This window comes from Ovis aries, chromosome 11 (assembly GCF_016772045.2).
Source record: "Ovis aries strain OAR_USU_Benz2616 breed Rambouillet chromosome 11, ARS-UI_Ramb_v3.0, whole genome shotgun sequence".
Taxonomy (NCBI): domain Eukaryota; kingdom Metazoa; phylum Chordata; class Mammalia; order Artiodactyla; family Bovidae; genus Ovis; species Ovis aries.
In genome coordinates this window covers 49,738,384-49,762,885 of record NC_056064.1, presented here as the reverse complement: position 1 = coordinate 49,762,885, position 24,502 = coordinate 49,738,384, and the positions used below count along the sequence as shown (strand labels likewise).

The window sequence follows — 24,502 nt, the reverse complement described above, 5'->3', positions numbered from 1 at the left end:
AAATAAGGAAGCTTTAAAAAATATTATTACTCTTTTTTTTTAATTTTGGGGTATTGAGTCTTCATTGCGGTACATGGGCTTAATTGTTGCTCTGCAGCATATGGTATCTTGGTTCCCCAATCAGGGATCGAACCTGCATCCCTTGTATTGGAAGGTGGACTCTTAACCACCAGGAAGTCCCTAAAATAAGAAAGCTTTTAATCAAAGCTGTTAGCATCTTGGATGATATTCTTATCTGTTTAACATTTTTGTGTAGCTCCTGCTTTCTTTTATGTTTGGATTTTGGAGAATTTTGTGCGCAGTCACTCAGTCGTGTCCAATTCTTTGCGACCCTATGGACTGTAGCCCACCAGACTCCTCTGGTCCTTGGGTTATCCTGGCAAAAATACTGGAGTGGGTTGCTGTTTCCTCCTGCAGAGGATCTTCCTGACCCAGAGATCGAATCTGCGGCTCCTGCATTGGCAGGCAGATTCTTTACCACTGAGCCACCTGGGAAGCCCTTGGAGCAGCTTACAATATCTTAAATGATAATACAGTAAGTCGTCTCCCACTTCTAGTCCCAGTTTTTAATGAGGATTGTTTGAATTTGCTAATGAAATGCGTCAGGACAGGTTGAAGGCACGCATTGCCATTTCCATGATTCAAGCAGCTTGAGCACCGCAACAAGGTGTTACTACCATCATCCCGGGAAACGGCTGTGGGGAGATTAGAAGGCACCTCGTGGGAAGCTGCCTTGCCTAGCATGCCTCAGTTCCTGGAGTATATGCTTGGTGCTCTGCTGAGAATTCTGTAGGGATATTAGACATCGTTGGGCCTTTGCTGCAGTTTGGTGTCTGCAGAATGCTTCTGGATCTTACCCATTGAAAGAGATCAGAGTACGACAGTGACTCTCACTGGTGTACCCTTCCCTTCCCCAGGATATTTGGCAATATGTTAGGTTGGTGCAACTGGCACGGGATGCAACTGGCACCTAGTGGGCTGGGGCCAGGGATGCTGTAAGAATCCTATGATTTTGAAGGATAGTTCTCCTTCAACAGAGAATAATACCACCCCAAGCATCAGTGGTAGGATGGTGGAGACCCTGGAGCACAGTGATCGTAGCAGTTAGTAACAGTGGGATGTAATTTCTAGCCCCATAGACAGTGAGTTTTAATAACTTACAGTGGTACCTGTTTAAACCTTGAAGGTACCATAACATTTGTTTCTCATTCATTGACAGTGCCTTTCTGAAACGAAGCTTGAGGTGAAGAGGTCTGGCATAGAATCTCTCACTTTGCAACTTTGGAAGGACACTCCCAGGAGGCAATCCCAAATCTTACTTGGGTTGTAAGGAGATCAGTCTTAGTACTCGGGAGTAGACTGATGTTCTCACCGTAGAATGTGTATGCTCACATGTATCCAGTTTCTTTAGTTAGGTTGATCAAATTACTGAACAAACGTTTATGGTTAATGCGAAAAGCATTGAGCTGTTCTAGTGGAGTTGTTCCGGTTTTTTTGTGGTCTTGGTTCTCCTGGGAAATGAACTGATGGTGTGAGGGAGTGTGAATTAGTGTCACTACAGCCACACTGAAAGACTGCTGTCAGAGGGATGCTGTTTTCTCATGGTATTTATTTAGTCTCCCACAATCAGCAGTATGAAACTTGTCTTTTGACTTAAACAGACGGGATACAGAAAACCCTGAACAAGTAGATCAGAGACTGACTTTGTGTTTTTCTGGTCTTTTTCAGACTGTAATAGCGTTTTGAGTGCAAAAGTGATATATTAAAAATGGTATGTTTTTGCTATTTCTAAACTTTTGGAGGATGTTGGGATTATGAGCATCAGTTTTACAGCTGTTTGAGCTGAAGAAGATTGGTCTAAATGTGAACTGTCCATTCCGGTTCCTCCTCGAGTCTTGTGTCCCCGCTCTGCCTAGTCTCCCTCTGGACTTGCCCACGTGTGTTTTAAACATCGCACACATCCTGGACCTTGGCACGCCAGCGTTCTGTGGGCTGGGCTCGTTCACCCACAGGTTGTACACTTACTGGAAATGTAGCCCGTGACCTTCAGTGACCTTGTGTAGTGCCAGGACAGTGAAAGGCCTCAAGGGTCTGTTGGTGAATTTGTTTATAGGCTTCGAGGTTTGTATTTGGAGATACTGCACCAAAGGGAACAGTTAAAATTAAATTCTTTCTTTGATTCTACAATTCACTGCATTTTCTTCTTGTTTATATTGACCACCCTAAGTGGCCTTTTTGTTTTTGGATTATGTGTTTTTTTACAGTTGATTGATACCTGGAGGGGGATTGATAGGTAGAGGGAAAGCCTGGATACATGTGAACAGAAGTTCCTGTAGCTAAATAAAAACGTCCTTGCGGATGTGCATCGGTCATGCTGCATGGTAGCCTGCAGACCTGTTCTAGGGGCAGGTCAGACCATGCAGTGTTCTGCTCTCCAGCGCTGCTCCACACTGGGCAGGTGGAGCTGGTTGTACCTACGTCCCTGCAGATATGTCGTGACTTCTCCCACAGAGTAGGCACTCAGATCCTGACTCCTGTGGCCACATGCCTTGGGCTGGAGGAGGGCCAGGCTGCTGGTGGTTCTTGTGGCTGAGGACTGTTGCAGAGGCCTGGGAGACCCTTCTGGGATTGCCTGGTCCAGAGCACACCCTTTCCTGATGAAGTGGTCCAACTCCCACTCCCACCCTACCTCTGAAAGTTGTATCTTATTTGCCACCAACCTTTTATTTTATTCTCTCTTAAAAGTTGTTTTTCAGAGTGTCCATGTTCTTGTTGATGCAAATTTACGTTAGTCACAGTTTTGAAAAATATCTATTTCTTTATAACATATGTGAGTTCTAGTAACTAGGCATTCAGTGTTTAGGGTTTCTTTTCCTGCGTATCTCTAATGGGAAGAACTTTGTCTTTATATAAATAAATTTTTTAAATGCTTTTAGTATTTCGGGAATGGCAATTTGACCACTTTTGTTAAAGGACCGGCTTCTATACTTAAAGCCATTGTTAGAGTAGTGCGCCAAGCCTTGGTTATATTAGTAGTTATCAGAGGCCACCTCAGACCATTGAAACGGCATTCGGTTTAGGGGTCTGACCGAGCCTGTGTGAGTCATTGCATTGGCTACAGGTGGGAGTGGAGCTCTACCCAGAAGGTTGGTTGAGTGTCCCTCAGCTCCTGGTGTCCAGTAGGCACTGGGTCAGCCTGGGTCTTCTCCCTGTTCTGTGGAGGGCAGCTTCCCAGGGGCTTCACAATAAGGATCACATCCCAGAGGCTGCCTGTCACTCCCCTCTGTGTTTCTCGCCACAGACCTCTCCTTGTAGGAAAGGTTCGGGGTGGGCTGAGGGTGGCCGGGCAGGGCACTGTGTGCTCATTAGTCTGCTGGAGCAGTGTCGTAGCATCGCTCTGGCTGAGGGAAGGCACGAGCCCTCACCCCGGTGTCTGAGCTGTCTAATCTCTTAACCTCACTGTCCTCTTCTATAAACATGGATATTATTGAATCAACTTCATGGAGATGTATGGATCACCCTTGGCTGATGCAGGAGTGTTGCTGAATGAATATTAATGTTTGTTCTCTGAAGAAAACATCTTAAATTTCTTGTCTGAAGTATTTTGATTGGAGAGTTTAATGCATTTACATTTAAAGTAATTATTGATAAGGAGGGACTCTGCCCTTTTGATACTTGTTTTCTTTTCTCTGTCTTAGAGTTTTTTGGTCCCTCATTTCCTCCCCGGTTGCCGCCTTTTATGTTGACTTTGTTGTGGTCAGCGGTTTTGATTATTTCCTCCTTTCCTTTTGTGTCTGTCTTTAAGCTTTGTTTATTTGCTATTGGCTTCGCTGGGCCTAACTTGCTGCGCTCAGGCATTCTCTGGTTCTGGCTCTTGGGGGCTACTCTCTAGTTCTGGTGCGTGAGCTTCTCGTTGCGGTGGCTCCTCCTGTGGAGCACGGGCTCTAGGCGTACGGGCTTTAGTAGCTGAGTATAATAGTCATGACGTGGAGATTTAGTTGCCCCATGGCGTGTGGGATCCTCTGGAACCAGGGATCAAGCTGTTTCCCCTGCTTCAGCAGGTGGATTCTTCACCGCTGTACCACCAGGGAAGTCCCATACCCTGTTACTTTTGAAGGTCCTAACTCCCCAGAAAAACTCCCCAGCTGTTGCCTTAGGCTGTGTATTGTGTGTTTGGACTGTAATTTTTTTCACCACAGGCTCTGACTCAAATTTCACTTTCAGTGTTCTCAAGCTTTTTCAGCTTGAGTTCTGAGGTAGGCAAAACAAAGAGGTGCCTGCATCACCCTTCAGGTAGCCCCCAGATGGGTTGGAACAGAAATATGCAGTAAATTGGGAATAAGATAGGTTCTGCTCCCTAAAACCAGGGACATGGGGAACTGAGATCCCACGTGCTGTGGAGCAAATAAGCCAAAGCACTGCAAAACTGAGCCCACACTCTTAGCCCACACGCCCCGTCAGAGAGTCTGTGCACTCCAAGGGATCAAGGTTGCAGGGAGAAGTATCAGTAACTTCAGACATGCAGATGACACCACCCTTATGGCAGAAAGTGAAGGAGAACTTAAGGGCCTTTTGATGAACGTGAGAAAGGAGAGTGAATAAGTTGGCTTAAAGCTCAACATTCAGAAAACTAAGATCATGGCATCTGGTCCCATTACTTCATGGGAAATAGATGGGGAAACAATGGAAACAGTGACAGACTTTTTTTGGGAGGGGGCTCCCAAATCACTGCAGATGGTGACTGCAGCCATGAAATTAAGACATTTACTCCTTGGAAGGAAAGTTATTACCAACTTAGCATATTCAAAAGCAGAGACATTACTTTGCCAACAAAGGTCCGTCTAGTCAAGGCTATGGTTTTTCCAGTGGTCATGTATGGATGTTAGAGTTGGACTATAAAGAAAGCTGGTGCTGAAGAATTGATGCTTTTGAACTGTGGTGTTGGAGAAAACTCCCGAGCCCCTTGGACAGCAAGGAGATCCAACCAGTCCATCCTAAAGGAAATCAGTCCTGAATATTCACTGGAAGGACTGATGCTGAAGCTGAAACTCCAATACTTTGGCCACCTGATGCGAAGAGCTGACTCGTTTGAAAAGACCCTGATGCTGGGAAAGATTGAAGATGGGAGGGGAAGGGGACGACAGAGGATGAGATGGTTGGGTGGCATCACCAACTCAAAGGACATGAGTTTGAGTAAACTCTGGGAGTTAATGATGGACAGGGAGTCCTGGTGTGCTGCAGTCCATGGGGTCACAAAGAGTTGCACACGACCGAGCAACTGAACTGAACACTCCAAGGAAAGACTCCCCATGATGTAAGATAGATCCCATGTGCTGCAACAAAGACCCGACACAGCCAAATATATAGGTAAATATTATACACTTGAGTCAGATCCTGGTATGTCAGGCCTGAAGTCTGCAGTCCTGCTGTTTCTCTCTGCTCAAGTGTCCTCCTTTGCTCCTGTGAGCTGATGTCCATCTGGGACCAGGGCTCACCCTCTCCGCAGTCTGCTCTGCTTTGCTGAACTCATACAGTTATTAATCTGTCCCCTTCACTCCACTTGGACATTTCTCAGATCCATCCCTCACCCTTCCTGCTGCATAGCTCTTGCCTTAGGTATTTTCCACCTGGCCTTCTGGAGCACTTTCTTAGTTGGTCTCTAGTCTTGTCACCCTCCACAGTTTGTTTATATTTTTGTTTTTAGTATAATCTACAATATAGATCCTAAGTATAAAGCTTAATGAGAACCCACAGTGTAACCTGCCCTGAGTTAAGAAACACTGCACTGTCAACCCCCTTCTAGAAGCCTGCCATGTGTTCTTCCCAGCCACAGAACCATGATCCTGAGTTCTAAATTGTAGAGTGTTTGTTTTCTTTTGGCTTCATGTACATGGAGTTATACAGAATGGAGTTCAGAAGGTGGTGTTGCCTTTTCACTGAATAAAATGTTTTTGAGATTGGCCCACATTATTGTACTTAGCTGTGGATCATTCATAGTCATTGCTATGTTTAATACTGTGAATATACTCCAATTTGACATTCTGCCATAGGTGGACATTTAGGTAGCTTTATTTTAGGCTGTTATAATGGATAATGCTGCTGTGAGTCTTTTAAGTTGGAAGACTTTTAGTTGAACAGTTGATGGAGATTCTGGTAGCTGTGTTTTGACAAGCACGTGCACGTGTCTGCTGGGTGGGCTCCAGTGGTTCACCATCGATGTGTGTGTGTTCAGCTTTCGTATGTACAACCACTTTGGAAAAGCGCTTTCTACATTTACACCTCTTTGACACTGAGTAAGATAGAGTTCAGGTGTCTTCACAGCTTCATCAGCATTGGCATTTTCTCTTTTTCATTTTAGGTTTTCAATGGGTATGTTGTGGTATATTGTATTATGGTTTTAATTTGCGTTTCTCTGGTGATTGATGATGTTGATCTTTTCGTGTGCATATTGGCCATTCAGCAGAGTATTTTGAGAAGATTTTCCTACAGATTGAGTGAATGCACACCTCCTGTGTGCAGCTCACCTGGTAAGAAGCCTAAGGTGTGGTAGCGGGTGACACTGCATGAGAACTGTGGGTTCAGAGCGCACACCTTATGGATTATGCCTTTGTTTTTCTACCCATAAAATAAAAGTTATCATTTTATAAAGTGCCCTTAAGAATGGAATGCCTTACTCCAGGGTTGAACGTATGTAAAAACTCTCCATTTAATAAGGAACTTGATCCAATCATATCTCTTTTTGCTATGTAATTGGCAGTTTTATCAGTGATTTATAAAACACAGGATGGAGGAAGTGGGTTAGGGAGGATGGGGGTCAACATTACAAACTTCTAGCTATAAGATAAATAGGTCCTGGGGTTATAATGTGCAACATGGTACCTCTGTAGGTAATAATACTGTTCATAAAATTTGAAAGTTGCTCAGACAGTAAATTTTAAAAGTTCTCAACACATACACAAACTGTAACTATAATGAGTTGATGGATACTAACGTTTCTGTGCTAATCTCTGCACTATATGCGTTTATCATTATATCGTACACCTTAAACCTAAACCATGTTATATCTCAATATAGCAAAAAGAAAATCCCTCCGGTTCTAGACATTGTATTCCTTTTGTTTGGAACCTCAGAGGTAAAACAAAGGCAATGTTTTCTTTAGTATATTAGTCTCTATAATGTGTGTGTGTGTGTACTTACTCCAGAAGGAGATCAAGATGATCTTTTAGAGTCTGGAAGAAGATATACTTCTGATTGTTTTTCTCATCCTGTTTGGTTGCTATTTTTGTGTTTTTTAGTGTGTAATACAGTAATATAATTTATACGTATGTGAACGTATTATTGCCATTTTAATTTTTTCTTTTAAAAAACATTTTCTGAGATATACTTTAATAGGATAAAACAAAACTCTTTTAAGGGTACCTTTCAAAGGATTTTGATGGGTACTTATATCTGTGTAACGGAAACCCAGTTCAAAGTAAGAGAAGGTTTCCGTCTCCCAGAATCTCTCTCCTGCCCTTCTGCCCTTCTTCTGAAACTGAAAGCCCTGCTTTTCATCACTAGACTAGTTGTATCTTTCCTAGGATTTCTTAAGAAATTATGCAATGTGCACTCCTCAGTTTGGCTTTTTTTGATTAACATGTTTTTGAGATTCATCCATGTTGCTTGTTTGGGCAGTTTTTTCCCTTTGTGATTGTTGATTGATATTTGAGAAGTATTCTTTTGTATAGACTTAACATCATTGGTTGATTCATTCACCTATTGCTGGATACCTGGGTCTTTTCCAGGTTGGACTGTTGGGCATGGTATGGCTGTGAACATTTGTGAAAGAGTGTGTGGACAGAGGGTCTCATTTCTCTTGGTCAAACACCTGAGGGTGAAGTGGCTTTACTAAGAAGCTGACAGACTTTCCCAAAGCAGTCCCACCATTTTATATTCCCACCAGCAGCGTGGGAGAGTTCTGGTTGCTCTGTAACCTTGCCAGCCCTTGATTTGTCAGTTTTTTAATACTGGCCATTCCGTGGATGTGCAGTGGTATCATGGTCTTTGATTTGCATTACTAATGATGTTGAACATCTCTTGATGTGCTTCTTACCCATTCCTGTATCTTCTTCAGTGAATTTCTCTTTGATCATTTTTAATGGGTTTGTGTTTTTATTTTAAGAATTCTTTGTATATCCTAAACACAAGTCAGCTGTAAATTGTGTGTACTGGGAATATTTCTCTGATTCTGTCCCTTTTCATTTCTTGATTATATATTATTCATATTTTGACTCCTGCTTAATTTTTCACTTAGAAGCATGCAATCAAAAATATTTGGAGGCTGTTGCTTTTCTGCACTGGCAAAAGAAATTGCTCTGAACTGGGGAGAGGAAGAAGGGAGCCCAGGGCCTGTGCACGGCTCTGCTTATGAGTTTTATCTTAGTGAGGTGTCTGTTGGAGAGCCTGCTTTGGTTTCGTGTGAGTGTTATTTGGCAAGTTTGGGGTCATCTCAGTAGTCCTACCTCAGAGGAGTAACCGCTTCTCTGAGCTCCTGCCGTATGCTTAGCGTGCCTGTCTGCTGCTACTGTCAGTGACGTGGCCGGAGGGCCGAGCCATCTGCACTCAGAGCGTGGATGTGGTGACTTGTGATCCAGGTGAGAGCAGGCTCATGGGATTATTTCTATATTGGTGGAAATCTTTGTTAGTCTAGAACATGTTTTGAATAACTGGAAATTAAAGTAGAATTTGTACTTTTTTTTTTTTTTTTTGGTCAAACTGCTGGAAGCACAAAGCATCACATTGGCTACACTGATATTCCAATACTACCCCCACCCTCAGCCTGGCATCAGGATTTTAAATGGATGTACTCCTGAGTCAGCCTCCCCTAAACAGCAAATTGCCACTCAGAGTAGTAGATAAGGCAGTTCTTTCCAGTGCCTTCATTAATGGAATCACAGTGCAACAAATGGCCAACAGACAAAATTTTTCTCCAAGCCAAAGAAAAACTCAGAAGCAGTTGTGAAGGTGCTTGTCACATGTGTTGCTGGAAAACCCGACACCGGCCCTCTAAATTGGGTCAGGAATGCTTCTGGAATCAAGCCTTCCTGGTCTGTGGGTACAAAGGCAGATCTGCCTATGGAAATGTACCATTTCCCAGGATACTAGTACCTTAGGGTACAAGCCCAGCTCCATACTATATGGGGTCCAGTGCAAAATGAAACTGTGGATTAAGAATGCTGCAAAAATCTATAAGGATGTATTGTACAGCAGAGAGAATATAGCCAATATTTTATAATAACCGTAAATGAAACCTGTCTTTAAAAATTGTGAATCACTGTGTCATTCACTTGAAACTTAAATAATACTGTACACCTCAATTTTTTTTAAAAAGCTGCAAACGCTTTTCATTTCTTCTGTAGTTTCTCTCAACCTGCTGTGGTATTTTGGTTATTTGACACCAAGCTTTTTTAGGTGGAAGTGTACTCGTGGGGCAAGTGCAGACTCTCCCAGGAGCCCAAGGTGCCCCTGTCTAGGACTTCTTGGACAGTGGGTGTTCGTGGAGGGGAAGGGGTTGCAAGAGGCAAGATGTGTGTGAGTTGAGCTTCCAAGCCCACAGCTGCGGTCCATTGACCTGTTGGGCCTCACTTACATAACACAGACTCAGGTAATGGCTAAGGAGATTACCAGGTGCTGGCTACAAAATTCAGCCTTACATGTGGGCCCTTCTGAGCACAGCTCCCCTTTACTCGCTAACGACCCACATGTCCACAGTGCCCCTGTCTACTCACGTGCTGTGTGGTTTCCAAGTCACCTCAAGGCTAAACATGGAGTGAAAGTTCTTTACTCAAAGGTGAAACTCACAGGCCAGGACCTGAACTCGGGTTGCAGGTGTCTTACAGAATCAGGCTTTTGAGGCTCCGGCTAGAAACTCATGCTAAACCCAACAAAACCTACAATAGTGTGAGCTCCTTTAATAAAAACACCATTGTGTTTCATGAATTTTCATAGAATGTTTTCGTGTTTGTCAGGGTAAGAAGTCACGCCGAGGTAATAGTAGGTGTTGCTTGAGGTTTACTGCTGAGGTCCAGCAAAGAGACGCATGGACTGTTTAGGGTTCCAGGCTCCTCCCAGTATGGTCTTCGTCGTCCTTTTACCCATCTTAAACTGGGTCAGGTTCTTGACCTGTGACTTGCTCTCTTTGATGGGTGGACACTGGCCTCCCAAAGCCACTTCCTCTGAGGGAAGCCCTCTCATGAGCTGGTGAGCTGCCACTCCACACACCCTCTTCTGGGATGAAGGGAGTGCCTGCTAGGCTCTGGGTGGCCCATTCAGACCCATGTGGTGGCAGCTCAGGGTGACCAGCGGGCAGGACTGACTGGTTGTGTGGACATGTTGCTCCTGGAGCTACAGAAAAGGCAGCCTGGGGTGGGGGGTGGTTTATCAGTCACTGACAAATATGACTGTTAAGGGCCACAGTCTATTAAAGGTTGGAGTAAAAGTTTCAATCTTTCTGTTATAAATTAGAGGAAACTAGTAGAAGAGAATGATGAAAACGTATACATGGGTCCATTTAAAGTGCCTTTTTGGCTAAGCCTCCGTAGGGCTTGGAAAGAAGAGGAGGAATTTTTCTTCCAGTTTTGCAAAAGATAAAGAGGCATGGCTTGTCGTAGCTGAGTTGGGACTGGAGCACATGGTCAAAACTCCCATGATAGGGTTCCTCCTTCAAGGTGATGCTTGCTTGAGTTCTGAAGGCTGTTCTCTAATACCAGACTTGCGAGCTGAATTTTTTAGGCTCCTTCTGTGATGTTGCGAATGTACCCTCTTAACCACTGAGGACAGCAAGTGTGTCTCTGTCTAGGTTCAGGAAGTGCTGGTTGGATGCCCCCTCTGGGATTGTGGGGAATGGGCACCTCAAAGGCCATGTGTCCACTTACACAGCCTGTTCCTCATCCACCCCACCCGTCTGCACCTCAGTAACTGGTAGCAACGCTCCCTCAGTCAGAAGCCAGACTGCGGAGCTAGTCATCCTGCGGTCTCCTCCCCTGGGTGCTGCACACGTGGGTGTGTCAGCAGGGCCGTTTCTATTTCCGTCTCCCAAGCCAGTCAGACCTCATCTCCTCTCTGTCCTCACAGATCCTTGCGGTGTGAGCACCACACACCTCGGCTGCTTGGGAACCTCCTCACTCATTTCCTTACTTCCCCCCACCTCCCGATCCACCCTTAGGTGTAACTGATCCTGCTGCCCTCCTCCTTGGCAGTCACTTCTGTCCACCCTGTGTGACACATTATTTTTGTTATCACAGTCTTTCCTTTGCCAATCCTGAGATTAAAGGATCGGATTCTCTTCCTCTTCATAGTAGAGTCTCGTTGTCAGCTGTCATAGGTGAGTGACAGAGTAACTGGCCTCTTACTTCTTCCCTTGGAGAGCAGTTCAGTTGGTGTCTCTGTGGCCAGTTGCATAGCTAAAAGGGCTTGAAATGATCTTTTCCAGATGTCTCTTGGGATTGCTAACACTAAGGAGGTGATGTTGTGTGAGGAGGGTTCTCGCTGGGGCCCCTCCTGCCCATTGACTGCAGGCGTGGCCACAGGACTCATTTATTCTGTCTGTCTGGAAACCATCGGTGTCCTCAGTGAGGTCATTGCATCGGCCTGGACCCCAGAGTGAGGGAAAAGTGGCGCAGAGCAGCCGTGTTTATGGAGTGAGTGGATGGCAAAAGCTGGACCCAGCCCTTTGGTGTGAGCAGCAGAGAGCTGGGGCCGTTTGCAGCACAGCTGGGCCTGTGCTGGGTGTCAGGACATTCAGTGCTATGCTCTGGGAACATGGTTGGGACATACTGTTCTGTGTGAATATTGATATATGTAGGATGGGACAGACACTCTTCCCAGGAGAGAAGAAATACAAACTATAGAATATGCTGTTACCACAAACCACAGCTTCTTGGGTCACAGTCTGGAAGCCCAGTGACGGGATAGCATGTAGACTCAACAGGTGTCAGCTGTGTTGGGTGACTGAGGGCACAGAAGTCAGGGTCTGTTGTGTAGATAGCCGTGACTCTGTTCGGTGTACTGCAGGACTGGGGTTGTACTCCCCTGCTTAGTTCAGGCCTGACTGTCAGGGACACAGGCTCTGGAGGAGGGGTGAGAACTGCAGTGAGGTGATGTTTCGTAACTATCACTAGATTATTCTTGGGATTTGATGGGATTCTGAACTGCATAGAAGAGAGCTAATGACGAGGGTGTATCCCAGAACCGGGCTCTCAGACCAACCATGGAGAAGGTCCAATCTGACAGAAGAATGGATGGTTTCCACGCTCTTTATGTCTGTGCTCACCTTGTCATGGACAGTGTGCACAGCCTAGCCTGGTACAGGCCCAGTGACACCTGGGGTGATCTGTCAAGCTTTGCATTGGATGTTGTAGAAGTTTCCAAATTTTTTATTTTTTTTTAAATTATGCAGATTTATTAAAAAGTTGCAAAAATAGAACAAATTTCTCATTTTTCCAGATTCCCCAAATATTAACATTGACCACATTTGCTTCATTGCTGTATTTTTTCCCTGAAATTTTTGAGAATAAGCTACATATAGGATGCATTTTTACCTCTGAAATATTTCCATGTCTATTTCCTAAAAAATTCTCTTCCATAACTATCGCCCAGGTACTGACACCACTTAGCACTGATACAGCACTTGACCGTAACTGGACGTAGCAGTTGTTTACTGACGCCCATTTTCTAGACTCAGGTCACCTATGCCTTGAACTTTCCTCTCATTTGTGACTGTTCCTCAGCCTGTGTCTTCTGTGAATTCATGTTTTAGAAGAGGATGGGCTAGTTGTTTTGTAGAATGCTTGTCTGATGTTTCCTCTTGGTGAGATTCAGATTTGTTATTTTGGCAGGAAATCCAGAGGTGAGGCTCTGTCTCCTCAGCCCTGTGGCGGGGGCAGTCTTCCGGCTTTGTGCCATGGCCCATGGGGGTGGCATCTGTAGACCTTTGCCCATTAAACTTCCTAAAATACTAAAATACTCTGAAAACCGAGGGACTCCAGAGTTATCCTCGTAACGACTGTCTGAGTTGCATTCAGACATGTTTTTTGAAATAGCTAGAAATGGAACCCTCTTGTAGGGAGATTTTTTTTCCCAACTTAGAATGTGTGTCTATCTGAGTAGTTAATCTGTGCCACGAGAAAGGATGGCAGGAGGCTGGGGAACACGGTGGCTGTCCCCCTGGGGCTTGCAGTCACTGTTAGTTAGCGTCAAGGTGGAATGCTGCTCTGCTCTGCTCCTTTCCCAGCGGCGCTGTGGGGCTGGACCACTGCTCCCGCCTGTCTTATCCTTTGTGGGGTAAAGAGCATGGGAACCACCCTCTCCCTGAGACCAGCTCCACCTCTGAAATGGCCCAACTGGACTTGGTTGTAGGGAATAGTTTGGCTGATTGGTTAATTGTTTAAACTTGCTTTGCATAGAGATATCACTAAATTTGACTTTCTATTTGGTTGGAGATTTCAATGTGGCTAATTTCTATCTAGCTATATGATGTTGGTATTAAGTATTTGCAGCAAGGCCTGGCTTTGTACATAAAGAACAGATTTTCAGAATCCTTAGAGCTTCTTTGTGAATCAGGAAATTCAGATCTCTGGACCCAAGCCATTGGCTTGTGTGTCTCATTTGTAAGAATTTCCACTCCAAGAAAGATGCCTGTCACCAAATACAGGAGACTAAGAGAGAGGTGGAGAGAAGGGTATTTGCAACTCTGAATCCATATTAAAATTGTTAATGTTTATTCAAGTAAAAGAAACTTAGTTTTTATCAGGGTCCTTGCCTAAGTTTGAAACCATCAGCTGTTGTGTTGCTTCAGTTTTGATTTGTGACTCGAGGTGTGTGCCTTTTCAGTATCTGGTCAGATTTTGCTCAGTGCCTGCTCAGTTTTTGCTTAGGGGTTTGTGGTTCTGCTTTCTGCTGTCTGGCTTTTCTTATTGTTCGTTTTAAAATCTTTCCCTGAGACTTCCCTGGTGGTCCAGTTGGTTAAAGATTCGCCTGCCTTCCCATGCAGGGGACCCATGCTCCATCCCTGGTTGGGGAACTGAGATGCCACATGCCCACAGGGTAGCTAAGCCCAAGCACCACAACTTCAGAGCCCACACGGAGTTTATTACAGATCTTTTAGGAACAATTAAAATGTTTTTATGGAGAAGGCAATGGCAACCCACTCCAGTACTCTTGCCTGGAAAATCCCATGGACAGAGGAGGCTGGTAGGCTGCAGTCCATGGGGTCGCTAAGAGTCGCACAAGTGAGCGACTTCACTTTAACTTTTCACTTTCATGCATTGGAGAAGGAAACAGCAACCCACTCCAGTGTCCTTGCCTGCAGAATCCCAGGGACAGAGGAGCCTGGTGGGCTGCCGTCTATGCAGTCGCACAGAGTCGGACACGACTGAAGTGACTTAGCAGCAGCAGCAGCAAAGTGTTTTTAAAGAGCACACGGTGTTAGATATAGTGATGGTACAAAGCAGCGTGAAACACGGATAGCATGCTCTTAATTTTCCAAATCAGTATAGTATCTTACAGGCTCTTAAACTCTTAGATGACCTGAAGTGCTTCATGGGAACAAGGACCAGCGTGCCCAGATGTAAACAACCTCTGGTGGTGGTGTGGGGCAGACAGAGTGCTGATACTCACCTTGTTTTGTCTGCTGTTTTAATGTTTTGCTGCTCTTTTTTCTTTTATGACACAATTAATTAGAGTTATCCCATTATTTTTTATTTCTGACTTAGAAAAGTCAAGCAGTGGCTTTTCGCATCCCCTAAAGGGGAACAAGGATGTGTTCACTAACTGAACCCCAAAGAACTCAAAAAACATTTTGAAGTACTTGGCTTTGAATGTAACCAACATAGAAAAATGAGTTACAATTATAATGTGAGTACCCATAGTAAAATGGACTGTGAACCCCCTGACGTTATCAACATTTTATCAATCTCTGTATCCATCTACAGATGGCTTTTTAAAAAATTTTTTTAAAGAAAATCTCTTTATTGAAGCATACTGCATGTACAGAAAAGTGTATGCTTCATACATCTATAGTATAACTCAATGATTTTTCACTAATAGGAACTCACTCATGTAATCATAACCCAGATTAAAAAATAGAAAGTTACCAGACTACCTGGGTAGCTTTTAATTGTGATTCATGGCTTACACACATGAGAAGTAGTTCATGTTTGGATATAAACAAAAATACCATTTTCACCTGTCAGGTGGGATTTGGGTTGATGGCAGCGTCCACTGATGGCTAGGGCACTCTCACATGCTGTTTGTCAGAGGTTGTCGGCAGGTGGCCTGATGGTACTTTGTGTCGCTTTAGATGCTCTGTGTGTCCTTGGAGCCTGAGGTTTACAGATGATACCCATGCTGAGGAGATGATGGTTGTCTTAACTGAGGACTTTGGGAATAGGATACAAAGGAAGGAAGTCCTCCATGTGATGCTGCTTGCCCTGAAGGCAGCACTCTGTCCGTCTGTGCAACGGACCCTGTGGGTGGTGACACTGAGGGAACACACACGTGCCAGGGACCAGCGTGGAGTGTGTGGTCCTGTCTTACGAAAAGCAGAAATAAACCCCTGGGGACATGTAGGTGGCCCAGTCCCATTCTCACATCCCTGCGCTGGAATTGCGCACAGGGCTGTGTTGCTTCCACGGCGTGTGGAGGACAGGCTGGTGCATGTGCTGCTCCGCTGCTCCGGGCTGGGCTTCCGTGAGTTCCTGGGTGACAATGAAGCAAACAGCGCAGTGGATGGTGACTGTCCAGCTGTAGGAAAAGCAAGTTTTGACATCTTTCAGTGCGGCTGAAGGTAGCTTGGTTTTTTGATAAACATTTGAATGTGAGAAGCATCTGACTTAATCCTCATGGCACTCGCGGAGGGAGATGCTATCATCTGTTCCGTGGATGAGGAAACAAGCACAGCCAGGTAACTGCTCTGCAGGATCGGAAGCCCTCCTGCTGGTGAAAATGCTTGTTCTCACAGCCGGCCTTCTTGGTGAGCAGGGACCATCACCTGAGGGTGGGGCTCAGGAGCCTCATAGGGGAGGAGAGGGAGGAGACTGCCTCACTCTCATCACTGTTATGTGTGTTGTATTACAAGGCCAGTAAGAGTCTTCATGCCCTTCTTTTCTAGGCCTGGAGTTGATTATTCGAATCTCATGTTAGCAACAAAGAGGCAGTTGTGGGCTTACCATTTATTGATGTATTCATGTGATTTGCTTATTTTAATTACATTTCTAATGTATCAAATGGGGCACTTTTTCACTAATTCAACAAGTGTGCACTGAGGCCCTTCTCTGCATTTATCAGGGTCTCTTTTGGTCTGTGGATTATAGCAGGGAACCCTGCAGGCAAGGACTTTGTTCCAGTGGAGCTTGTATCCTATTGGGTGACAACAAGCAGAAATGGGGTAACATAGAGTCAAGTGGCCAGAGTGAAATGAACAAGGCAGCAAGGGGAGGGTGCAGGGTGATCAGGAAACCCTTGGATAGGTGACTGAAGGGTCGAAGGGGGCCCCTGGGTAGTGAACGAGGGGAAGAAAAGACAAGAGGCTGCGATGTGGGGTCTGACCTGAGGTGGGGTCTCTGGAGCACTGAAGTGGAGGAAGGGCAGCACCCATGGGACCTCATGTGAGGGGGACCTCAAGAGAGACAGGGCTTTGCCTGAGGGCAGGAGAATCAGAGTCTGGCTTTTTTCTGTCTTTGAACACCACATGCAGATCTTGGCTGCAGACAGACCAGGGTGGGAACCTAAGAGAGGGGCTGGGCAGAAGATGTCCTCGGAGGTCGGCAGCAGGTGAAAGGTGGACCCGGGGCTCCTCCTTCTCGTGATGGGGCCATCCATGGCCTGTGGGTGAGCAGCATTCCTGCCTGGCCTTCCTCACTCCATGGCTGGGGCTCGTCTCCCGATCCTGAGCCTGTCTCAGACCCTGCCTGGTGCAGATTAAGTGGTATTTGAGTCTTTTTTGAATCTGCTTTACCATTTTTTCCCCTATTGGGCTGGTCTAAATGAGGCTTTTGCTTACTAGTGTTTTTAAGTCATGAGACGATGTCTCCTTGTGGCATCATGTGTTAAGCAACCTGTAACACTTGAGGTGAGGTTGAAATGGGCTTCTCGCTGATTCTTCGGCGCAAGTCGAGGCTCCAGCATGTTTGGGGACACGTGGGCTCTGTCCCCTGCTGTGGATGGGGCGTCCTGCCCCGCCGCTTGGCAGACAGGTGCTGACAGTTGGCTTTTCTTTTTTAGGTGCACGTTCAGGTTTCCGAGCACAAACATCAAGATCACGTTCACTGCCCTGTCCAGCGAGAAGAGGGAGAAACAGGAGGCGCCCGAGTCCCCGGTGAAGCCTGTGCAGGCTCACATCTCGCCGCTGACCATCAACATTCCAGACACCATGGCCCACCTCATCAGCCCCCTCCCCTCCCCCACAGGAACCATCAGGTATACAGCAGCTTCCATGGGGATGGGAGTCCCCATAGTGTCAGGGTGTGAGTGTGGACACGACCCTGTCCAAGTTTCAGGCCTTGCCTCTTGCTCTGGGACGTTCAGAAGCCATCGTGCATCACAGTAGTGGACGGTAGTATATAGTGATGACGCCTTCCTTCCCAGGCACTGACCTGCATGGAGAGAGAGATGTTGAGGCACTTAAGATATCGTTCAGTTTCCGAACACCACTTACTCTCGGTTTCTTGCATGTGAAACACAGTTCCCAAATGTTCCTGGTTTTCACTTGTGGATTCTTTTATTTGAGTGTAAGTTTAGGAATAGGTGATTTGTGGTGTTGGTCTAAAGTGTGAGTCATGTTTTCAATTGCATTTTGGTTTGATACCAAGAGTATCTTGATTTGCCGCAACTTTATGTAAATTCTGATCACTTACAGTTTGGATTTCTGAGTTTGACCTCAGTAAGGTGACAAACTTGTGTTTGTCCTAATGTTTGTTCCAAGAGTGTCAGGAAGTAGAGAATGGTGCCTTCCGGGCCTGCTCTTCACCATGGAATCCAGTGCAACATGGTTAGGTTGTGCTGAGCTTTCAAGGGGCAGTAGCTGAGGGTCAGGTCAGGAATCACCCAGGACCTGCAGATGAGACCCTGGGATAAGGCTCAGATGGTCAGTGTTCTTCCGTTCGGTTAGAAGAGTGAAGTATGTATTCAGGCATCTTCTTCAGTGTGAGTAGTATTAGACCTCGGTGCAGATGAACACACTCGCTTCTCCTGCGAGCCTAGCTCCTGCTGTCCACAGGGCCTGGCTGGGAGGCAGAGAAGACATTGCTTGCCTTGTCCACTGTGGCTGACCCCACATGTAGCTGAGTGGGGAGGGTACAGAGGGGATGCTGCAGCTCTGAGTTGTAGCTTTCAGTCAAACACTTCTGTTTCTTATCTTGAAAACCAGCATGGACAGAAAGGTATCCCTCTGGAAAGGCCTCTGGAGGAAGTGTCAGGTAGACTGGCTGCTCGGCTCCGTGTGAGTGCAGCTGCTGTTGGTTGGGCCCCTTCTCTGACCCTGCCACAGCCGCTCTGCTGAGGATGCTGCCTCTGTCTCGCCAACTTAGTTGAATTTGTCTCTGTGTGACTAGATGGATCAGGTAGTAAGTGTGGCAGTGAGTAGGCAAATATCAGCAGCTGCATGGCCAGATTTTTATTCAGCATTGCATGAAAAATGTGCAGAATTCACAGAGGAAGAGGAGAACGCCCCTGTGTACCCACATGGGACAGCGGCCCACAGTGGAAGCAGCAGCCTTGAGGTCAGGCCACTGACACATGGCCCATAGGCACTCAAGGAACCGGAGGTTGTTGGAAACCTCAGAGTTTGGATCAGCTCCTGACCCAACCTCTCCTCACCTCCTGGCCTGTCTTCATCCTGTATTCCTTGCTCATCTTCACCCCACGGCCCTCCACCAGCTTTGAGCAGCACAGCGTCTTTGCTGCTGAGATGACTCATGGGGGAACCCACCACCGCCCAGCCAGGGGGACAAGTCACCTGCCCCATGTTGACCTTTCTGAAATGTTAGCTCGTTTTAAGATCATAGAGCGAGAGTTCCGTGCTTGTGGTTCTGCCGTCTGCCTTGTCCTCTCTTAAGTGCTTGGAGTTGTCCTGGCGCGCAGTACACTCTTGTTTGGAGGGTGAGTGCAAATACTGACGGTGCGTACTCTTGGTAGGGAGGCCAGTAGTGCTGCAGAGGGCACCAGGCAGTAGTGTGTTGCTCCACCTTCTGGCCCATTCCTTTCTAGTTCAGTTTTCAGGGGTAACTACTGTTTCTTAAATATTTTCTCCAGAAATTTCTTAAACATTTTCAATACTTATTTTTTATCCAAAGTACAAATGAGAGCTAAATATATACACTGTTCTATAACTTACTGGATTTTTAAAACAATCTTTTCTTGGCATCCTTCCATTTCAGTAGCTTGTTCTGTCTGTAAAGTATAATAATACTGTACAGAAAAGGGAGCATAAATTAAATACGTAACTTGGTGAATTTACAAATGAAGTGTCTTCTAATCAGCAAAGATCAAAAATCAAAACATTCTCAGTGTCATGGGCCAGCCCTACCTCATGAAAAAAAAAAGTGCATTTTTAAAAGCAGGTTTCTGTTTCGGGTTTCTGTGTGTTTCCTGTGAGCCCCTCACAGCCTGCCTGCATGTGTATCTGTGTCTGCCACCTCCTTCCCTCTTTGTGTGTCCTGTCTTCAGCCTGGCTGCTGTTCCCTTCTCTCCCAGTTTCCCTTGACCTTTCTGGTATAGCTTGGAAGCCATTGTCCTTCGTTGCTGCCTGTCCTCAGCTCCTTGGTGGAGGGGGACGAGCAGAGCGGTGCTCTTTGCTCCTCTTCCAGGCTGAGCCCGAGAGCCGTCACGTATGGCTCTGTGTCCCTGGTAAGTTCCTAAGATGATACGTGTGGAAGCAAATACCTGATTTCTTGGAGTGATCTTAAATTTCACAAAGATTAATGAGTCCATTTTTCCAGTGAACATACTGAAGTTCTTTTACTTTTAAAATTTGTTTTCCTTGAAATAAGAACCAGTTACCGAAATACAGTGTGAGGTATGTTCTGATAGGAACAACCTTTTTTTGTCCACAGTGCTGCGAACTCCTGTCCTTCTAGCCCCCGGGGAGCAGGGTCTTCAGGGTACAAAATGGGCCGTGTGATACCATCTGACCTCAATTTAATGGCCGACAACTCACAGCCGGAAAACGAGAAGGAAGCTTCAGGTGGAGATAGCCCAAAGGTAAATAAATATTTCATAGCTTTGAAACAGAACCCAGGGCCTGTTGGGTAGCAGCTATCTTTACCTGCATGTCAGGGAACACCCACCCAGGGCCTTTCGAGAAGTGCCCGATTGCGTGGGTGCGGGGGGATTGCTGAGCGTGTTCTCAGTGCTGGGCTCGCAGAGGTGCATTCTTCTGATCGTTCAGCCCTGGGCCGTCCTCGGTGGCAGCTGTGGGCCCAGGTGCTAGGGGTTTGAACCCTTGGTCCTCATGGGGTCAAGTGCCTGGTGTCCTAGGAAACTGTTCTTGGAGTTCAGTAGTGCTGTCCCAAATGCTGAAGGTTGCACATGTGCATGTCTGAACGTGTGTGTGCACACATGTGCATGAACACACACACCTTGGGGAGGACACATCAGTCCCTTTCGGATGATAATTATTGGATGATTTACAGTAGGACCCTGCCTGTTTCTGTTCTTTGCCCCAATAATGCCCCTTCTAAGACTTCATTTAAGGGAAATGGACAGAAATCTCAAACTAAAGTTCAAACAAAACAGAAAGTTGGAAACAACCTAAATGCCCCTAAATGAAGGAACGTTGATTAAGTAAGGGGATCTTACATGACACAGTTACTGATATGAAAGTGCTCTTGATAGAACGCTGAGTGAAAAAAGAGAAGAAAACCAGACATAGTGTTACTTTAAGCATGCATTTATATGAAATGTGGTCTATTCATGTAGTAGGGCACGTCACACCCGTGGGAGTGGATATGTCGGGCTGTGCACCATCTGCCTGTCTACAGCAGCCAGGAGCCTCTTGCACAGGGTACTGGGCAGGCGCAGACACGGGGCACCTTCCGTAGGATTCCATTCTTGTCCATTTCCCTGTTTAAAATCGGGCAAAACTAAGTTGTATTGTTTTCAGATACATTCTTAGATGGTAAAACTTAAGTCACAGCTGGGTTCTGATTAGTACAGAATGTCAGGAGAAGTGGTGGCCTTCTGGGAGGTTGAAAGTGGGCGGGGGGCGGGGCAGGGCATGAGGAAGCTTCTGGGATGTGGGCTGTGTTCTCTCGACCTAGCATTGGTTGTACTGTTGGTCACTTTATAAAAATTTGTGTTTGGCTGATATGGATATATTGTGGGCTTTCCTGTCTATTACGGTTTTTTTTTTTTTTTAATGGAAATGTATAGAAGAAAGATAAAAAAAGAAACCCACACAGCAGCATAAGCACAGTAAGGAAGGCTTTATGCTCTTGCCTGGTAGGACTGCAGCTCAGTCGCTCCACCATCCCTGTCCTGTAACTCAGGGTGAGCACATTCAGAGGACGGACAGGGCAGTGCCTGGCCCAAGTGCTCAGGAAATGCCAGCTGTTCGAAAGTGAGGTGCTGGGTGATTCAGTCTCTCTGTGCAGAGAACATGCTCCAGCCAGCTGTGTTTCTCTCTAAACAATATCTAAATTGTTCGTTTCTTTATAAGGAGCATCATCTTGAAGGTATTGTTTTGCAGTTTACTGTTTGTATTCAATGTTATGTTTTGTTGATATGTGTAGTTCACAGCCAGAGAGAGGTACACCCTCTCCCCAGTGGGCTTGTGCATGTGTATGCGGTTCGGAGTCGTCCCAATGGCAAAGAGCCCTGGTGTGTCTGAGTACGCTGGGACCAGGAGTGCCGGCGGCCCTGCACACCTGAGCAGTGCCTGCCCGGATGCCTTGGACCCCGGTGTGGGGACCCCGAGTCTGGCTCCTGGTGCTCTCGTCTGCTTGGGTTTTCTTACAAGAGGCGCCCCTTGATGGACTCTTGGTGGTTCTGAGTGGACAGCACTCTCCTGCTTGGGTGTTCAGCGCTCTTGCCCCGTCTCCTTGTGAGCATGAGAGCCCCCACCAGGGCCTGGGAGATAGGCCAGTTCCCCCCACTGGCCTGGCCCAGCTCTTCACCTGACCGTGAGATCAACATGATGAGCCTATGGCGTGGATCAGCATGCATGCTCTGGACTCTCCTGAGGTCCAGAAATTCTACTGAGTTTTTCCTCATTTTCTTATTCTTTTTGTTTTTGCCCTTTGGACTTTTCCCTTACGTGTTTTTAATGTTCTCTTTTCTGCTGTTCTACATGTCTTCATTTGTTTCCTCCAGATTTTCCAGATGCTTTCCCATCATATTACATCCACCACCACCACCACCATCACCCCACCCCACACACATACAGCCAAACCCAGTCCCTGGGCAGTGACAATACAGAGTCCTAGCCACTGGACAGCCAGGGAATTCTCCCCATCATATATTACTTTTATAGGAAGGAAGACGAGTATTATCATAGAAATGCTTTAAAATGTCAAGAATCCTGAACTTCAGTAAGTTTAATAAAAATTTTGATTACTTCAATACTTGTTTTTTTTTTTTAACTTTAATACAGGATGATTCAAAGCCACCTTATTCCTATGCACAATTAATCGTACAAGCGATTACAATGGCTCCTGATAAACAACTCACCCTAAATGGAATTTATACGCACATCACAAAAAACTATCCCTACTACAGGACTGCGGACAAGGGCTGGCAGGTAAATCCTTTTCAGTTTGTTATTAAATGTTTCTGTTCCATGTCTTGTATATGCTGGTTGACAGCTGAGAGGGGCACGGAGTGGCTGTGTATGTAGCTGGGGCATAGGTAACGTGAGATGAGTGAGGGTCTCTCGTGCTGAGGGAGGAGGAGTGTCGGATACGTGCTATTGCCGTGCTCTTTCTAACCTCCTTATTAGCACACGGCACAAGGAACCATGGTTCTGAGGAAACCCCAGCCCTGTTTCTTACTGTCGTGGTCTTCACGGGTGGGAAAGGAATGGGTCGTTTGAGATGTTTCTCTTGGACCAGTGAGGGAGGGAGAGTTAAAAATCCTGCCCATCCTTTACTTTGGCGGTCTTCTGTCTTCCTCATTGACTTCTGAAAACATACATAGCTTTTTTGAATTTTGCACAGAGATGGTTTTCAAACTGTTACTGAGGATCCCTTTCTTCAAAAGATGCCTGATGCCTCCTCCAGGTAGCCAGTACACAAAACATGGACACAGCGCTACTCACCTGGGGAGCCTGCCTACTTGTTGACTTGTGCTTACAGCCTGTTCCTAGGCTGTCTGTGAATCTGGGTCTCCTCAGAGGACATTCGGAAATCGGTGCATAGTATTTCCGTTGTTTAGCTTTTTAATTTAGTTTTTCAACCTCTGCATTGTATGTTTTTCTTCCTTGTGTTTTTGAAGTGTGGAACAGTAAAAGTGTATCAAAAGAGAGAAGAAATATACATTTACAAATGTTGAATTCATTAAGTAATCAGGAATGGCCACAGAATTCCTTTGACTGTTAATGAGTACATGATTCTTTGACAAGTACATCTGTTGAACCATAACCACAGTCAAGTAATCTGGCCAAGGGGTTGGGGAGTAAGCCATTTTCTGTTTAATGGAGGGTAAAGACTTTTTTCTTCTGTCTGCAGATCTATAAACATGTTATGATAAAAATCCTGACTGTTTCCTTTGTAAAGGATCTTAGTCTGTAAAAGCTACTCTCCTGGGCTAGAGCATCTGTGTCCTGCCCGCCTTCCTGTTCACAGCCAGGTGGCATTTCCTAGTTGGCCATGAAGGAAATGCTGGCTCGGGAAAAACACTTTCATATTCAGCTACCTGGCAGGTCCCTTAAGATGATGTACAGTAAGTCCCAACATTAAGTCCCATGCCATATTTTAATCTGTAACAGTGAGGTTGTGCTTCTAAGAAAGTGTAAAACAAAGGAAGCAGAGGCAGAGAATAGTCTGTGTCCATGGGGCACAGCTTCCTGTGCACGGGCAGGTGAGGTCTCACACAGTGCCCTGTTCAGGAGCTCGGGAGAGGTCCACGCACCTCACTGTGTGTAGAATTTTGATAATTTGAAATGCCAGTGAGCTGGGCTGTAATGGGAGTATTTCTGAAAAACCTGGCCAGACTTGAACATTCTGTTTCCCTCTTGGTTGTATTTCCTGTGCTTTGTAGCATCCATTTATGTGAGAACTGATACCGTGCATTACAAGGTTTTCTTGTTAGAGGCTGAAGGGCAACCTATTCTTGGCCTTAGTCTCCTGGGAAGTGAGTTAGGTCAGGAGGGGCTATGGTCACAGAGAGGTGAGGCCCACGGAGGTGACCCCTAAGCACAGATTGCTGCTGGCTCCTAAACTGACTTCACAGCCTACTTAGAACTGAGAGTTACAAACTGTCATTAACACTTTTTATTGAAACATCTTTTCTGCCCATATAAAGGTCACAAGGA

The 24,502-nt window shown here is 45.9% G+C and overlaps 1 protein-coding gene across 1 annotated transcript in view; it reads left to right on the top strand.

The window, feature by feature from the left end:
- Positions 1–24,502, top strand: part of FOXK2 (forkhead box K2) — a 51,749-nt gene that overhangs the window by 6,958 nt on the left and 20,289 nt on the right. The window contains exons 2-4 of the mRNA XM_015098889.4: positions 17,260–17,454; positions 20,088–20,235; positions 22,625–22,771. Of these exons, the coding sequence (XP_014954375.2) occupies positions 17,260–17,454; positions 20,088–20,235; positions 22,625–22,771 (490 nt within the window). The remainder of the gene's footprint in view (positions 1–17,259; positions 17,455–20,087; positions 20,236–22,624; positions 22,772–24,502) is intronic.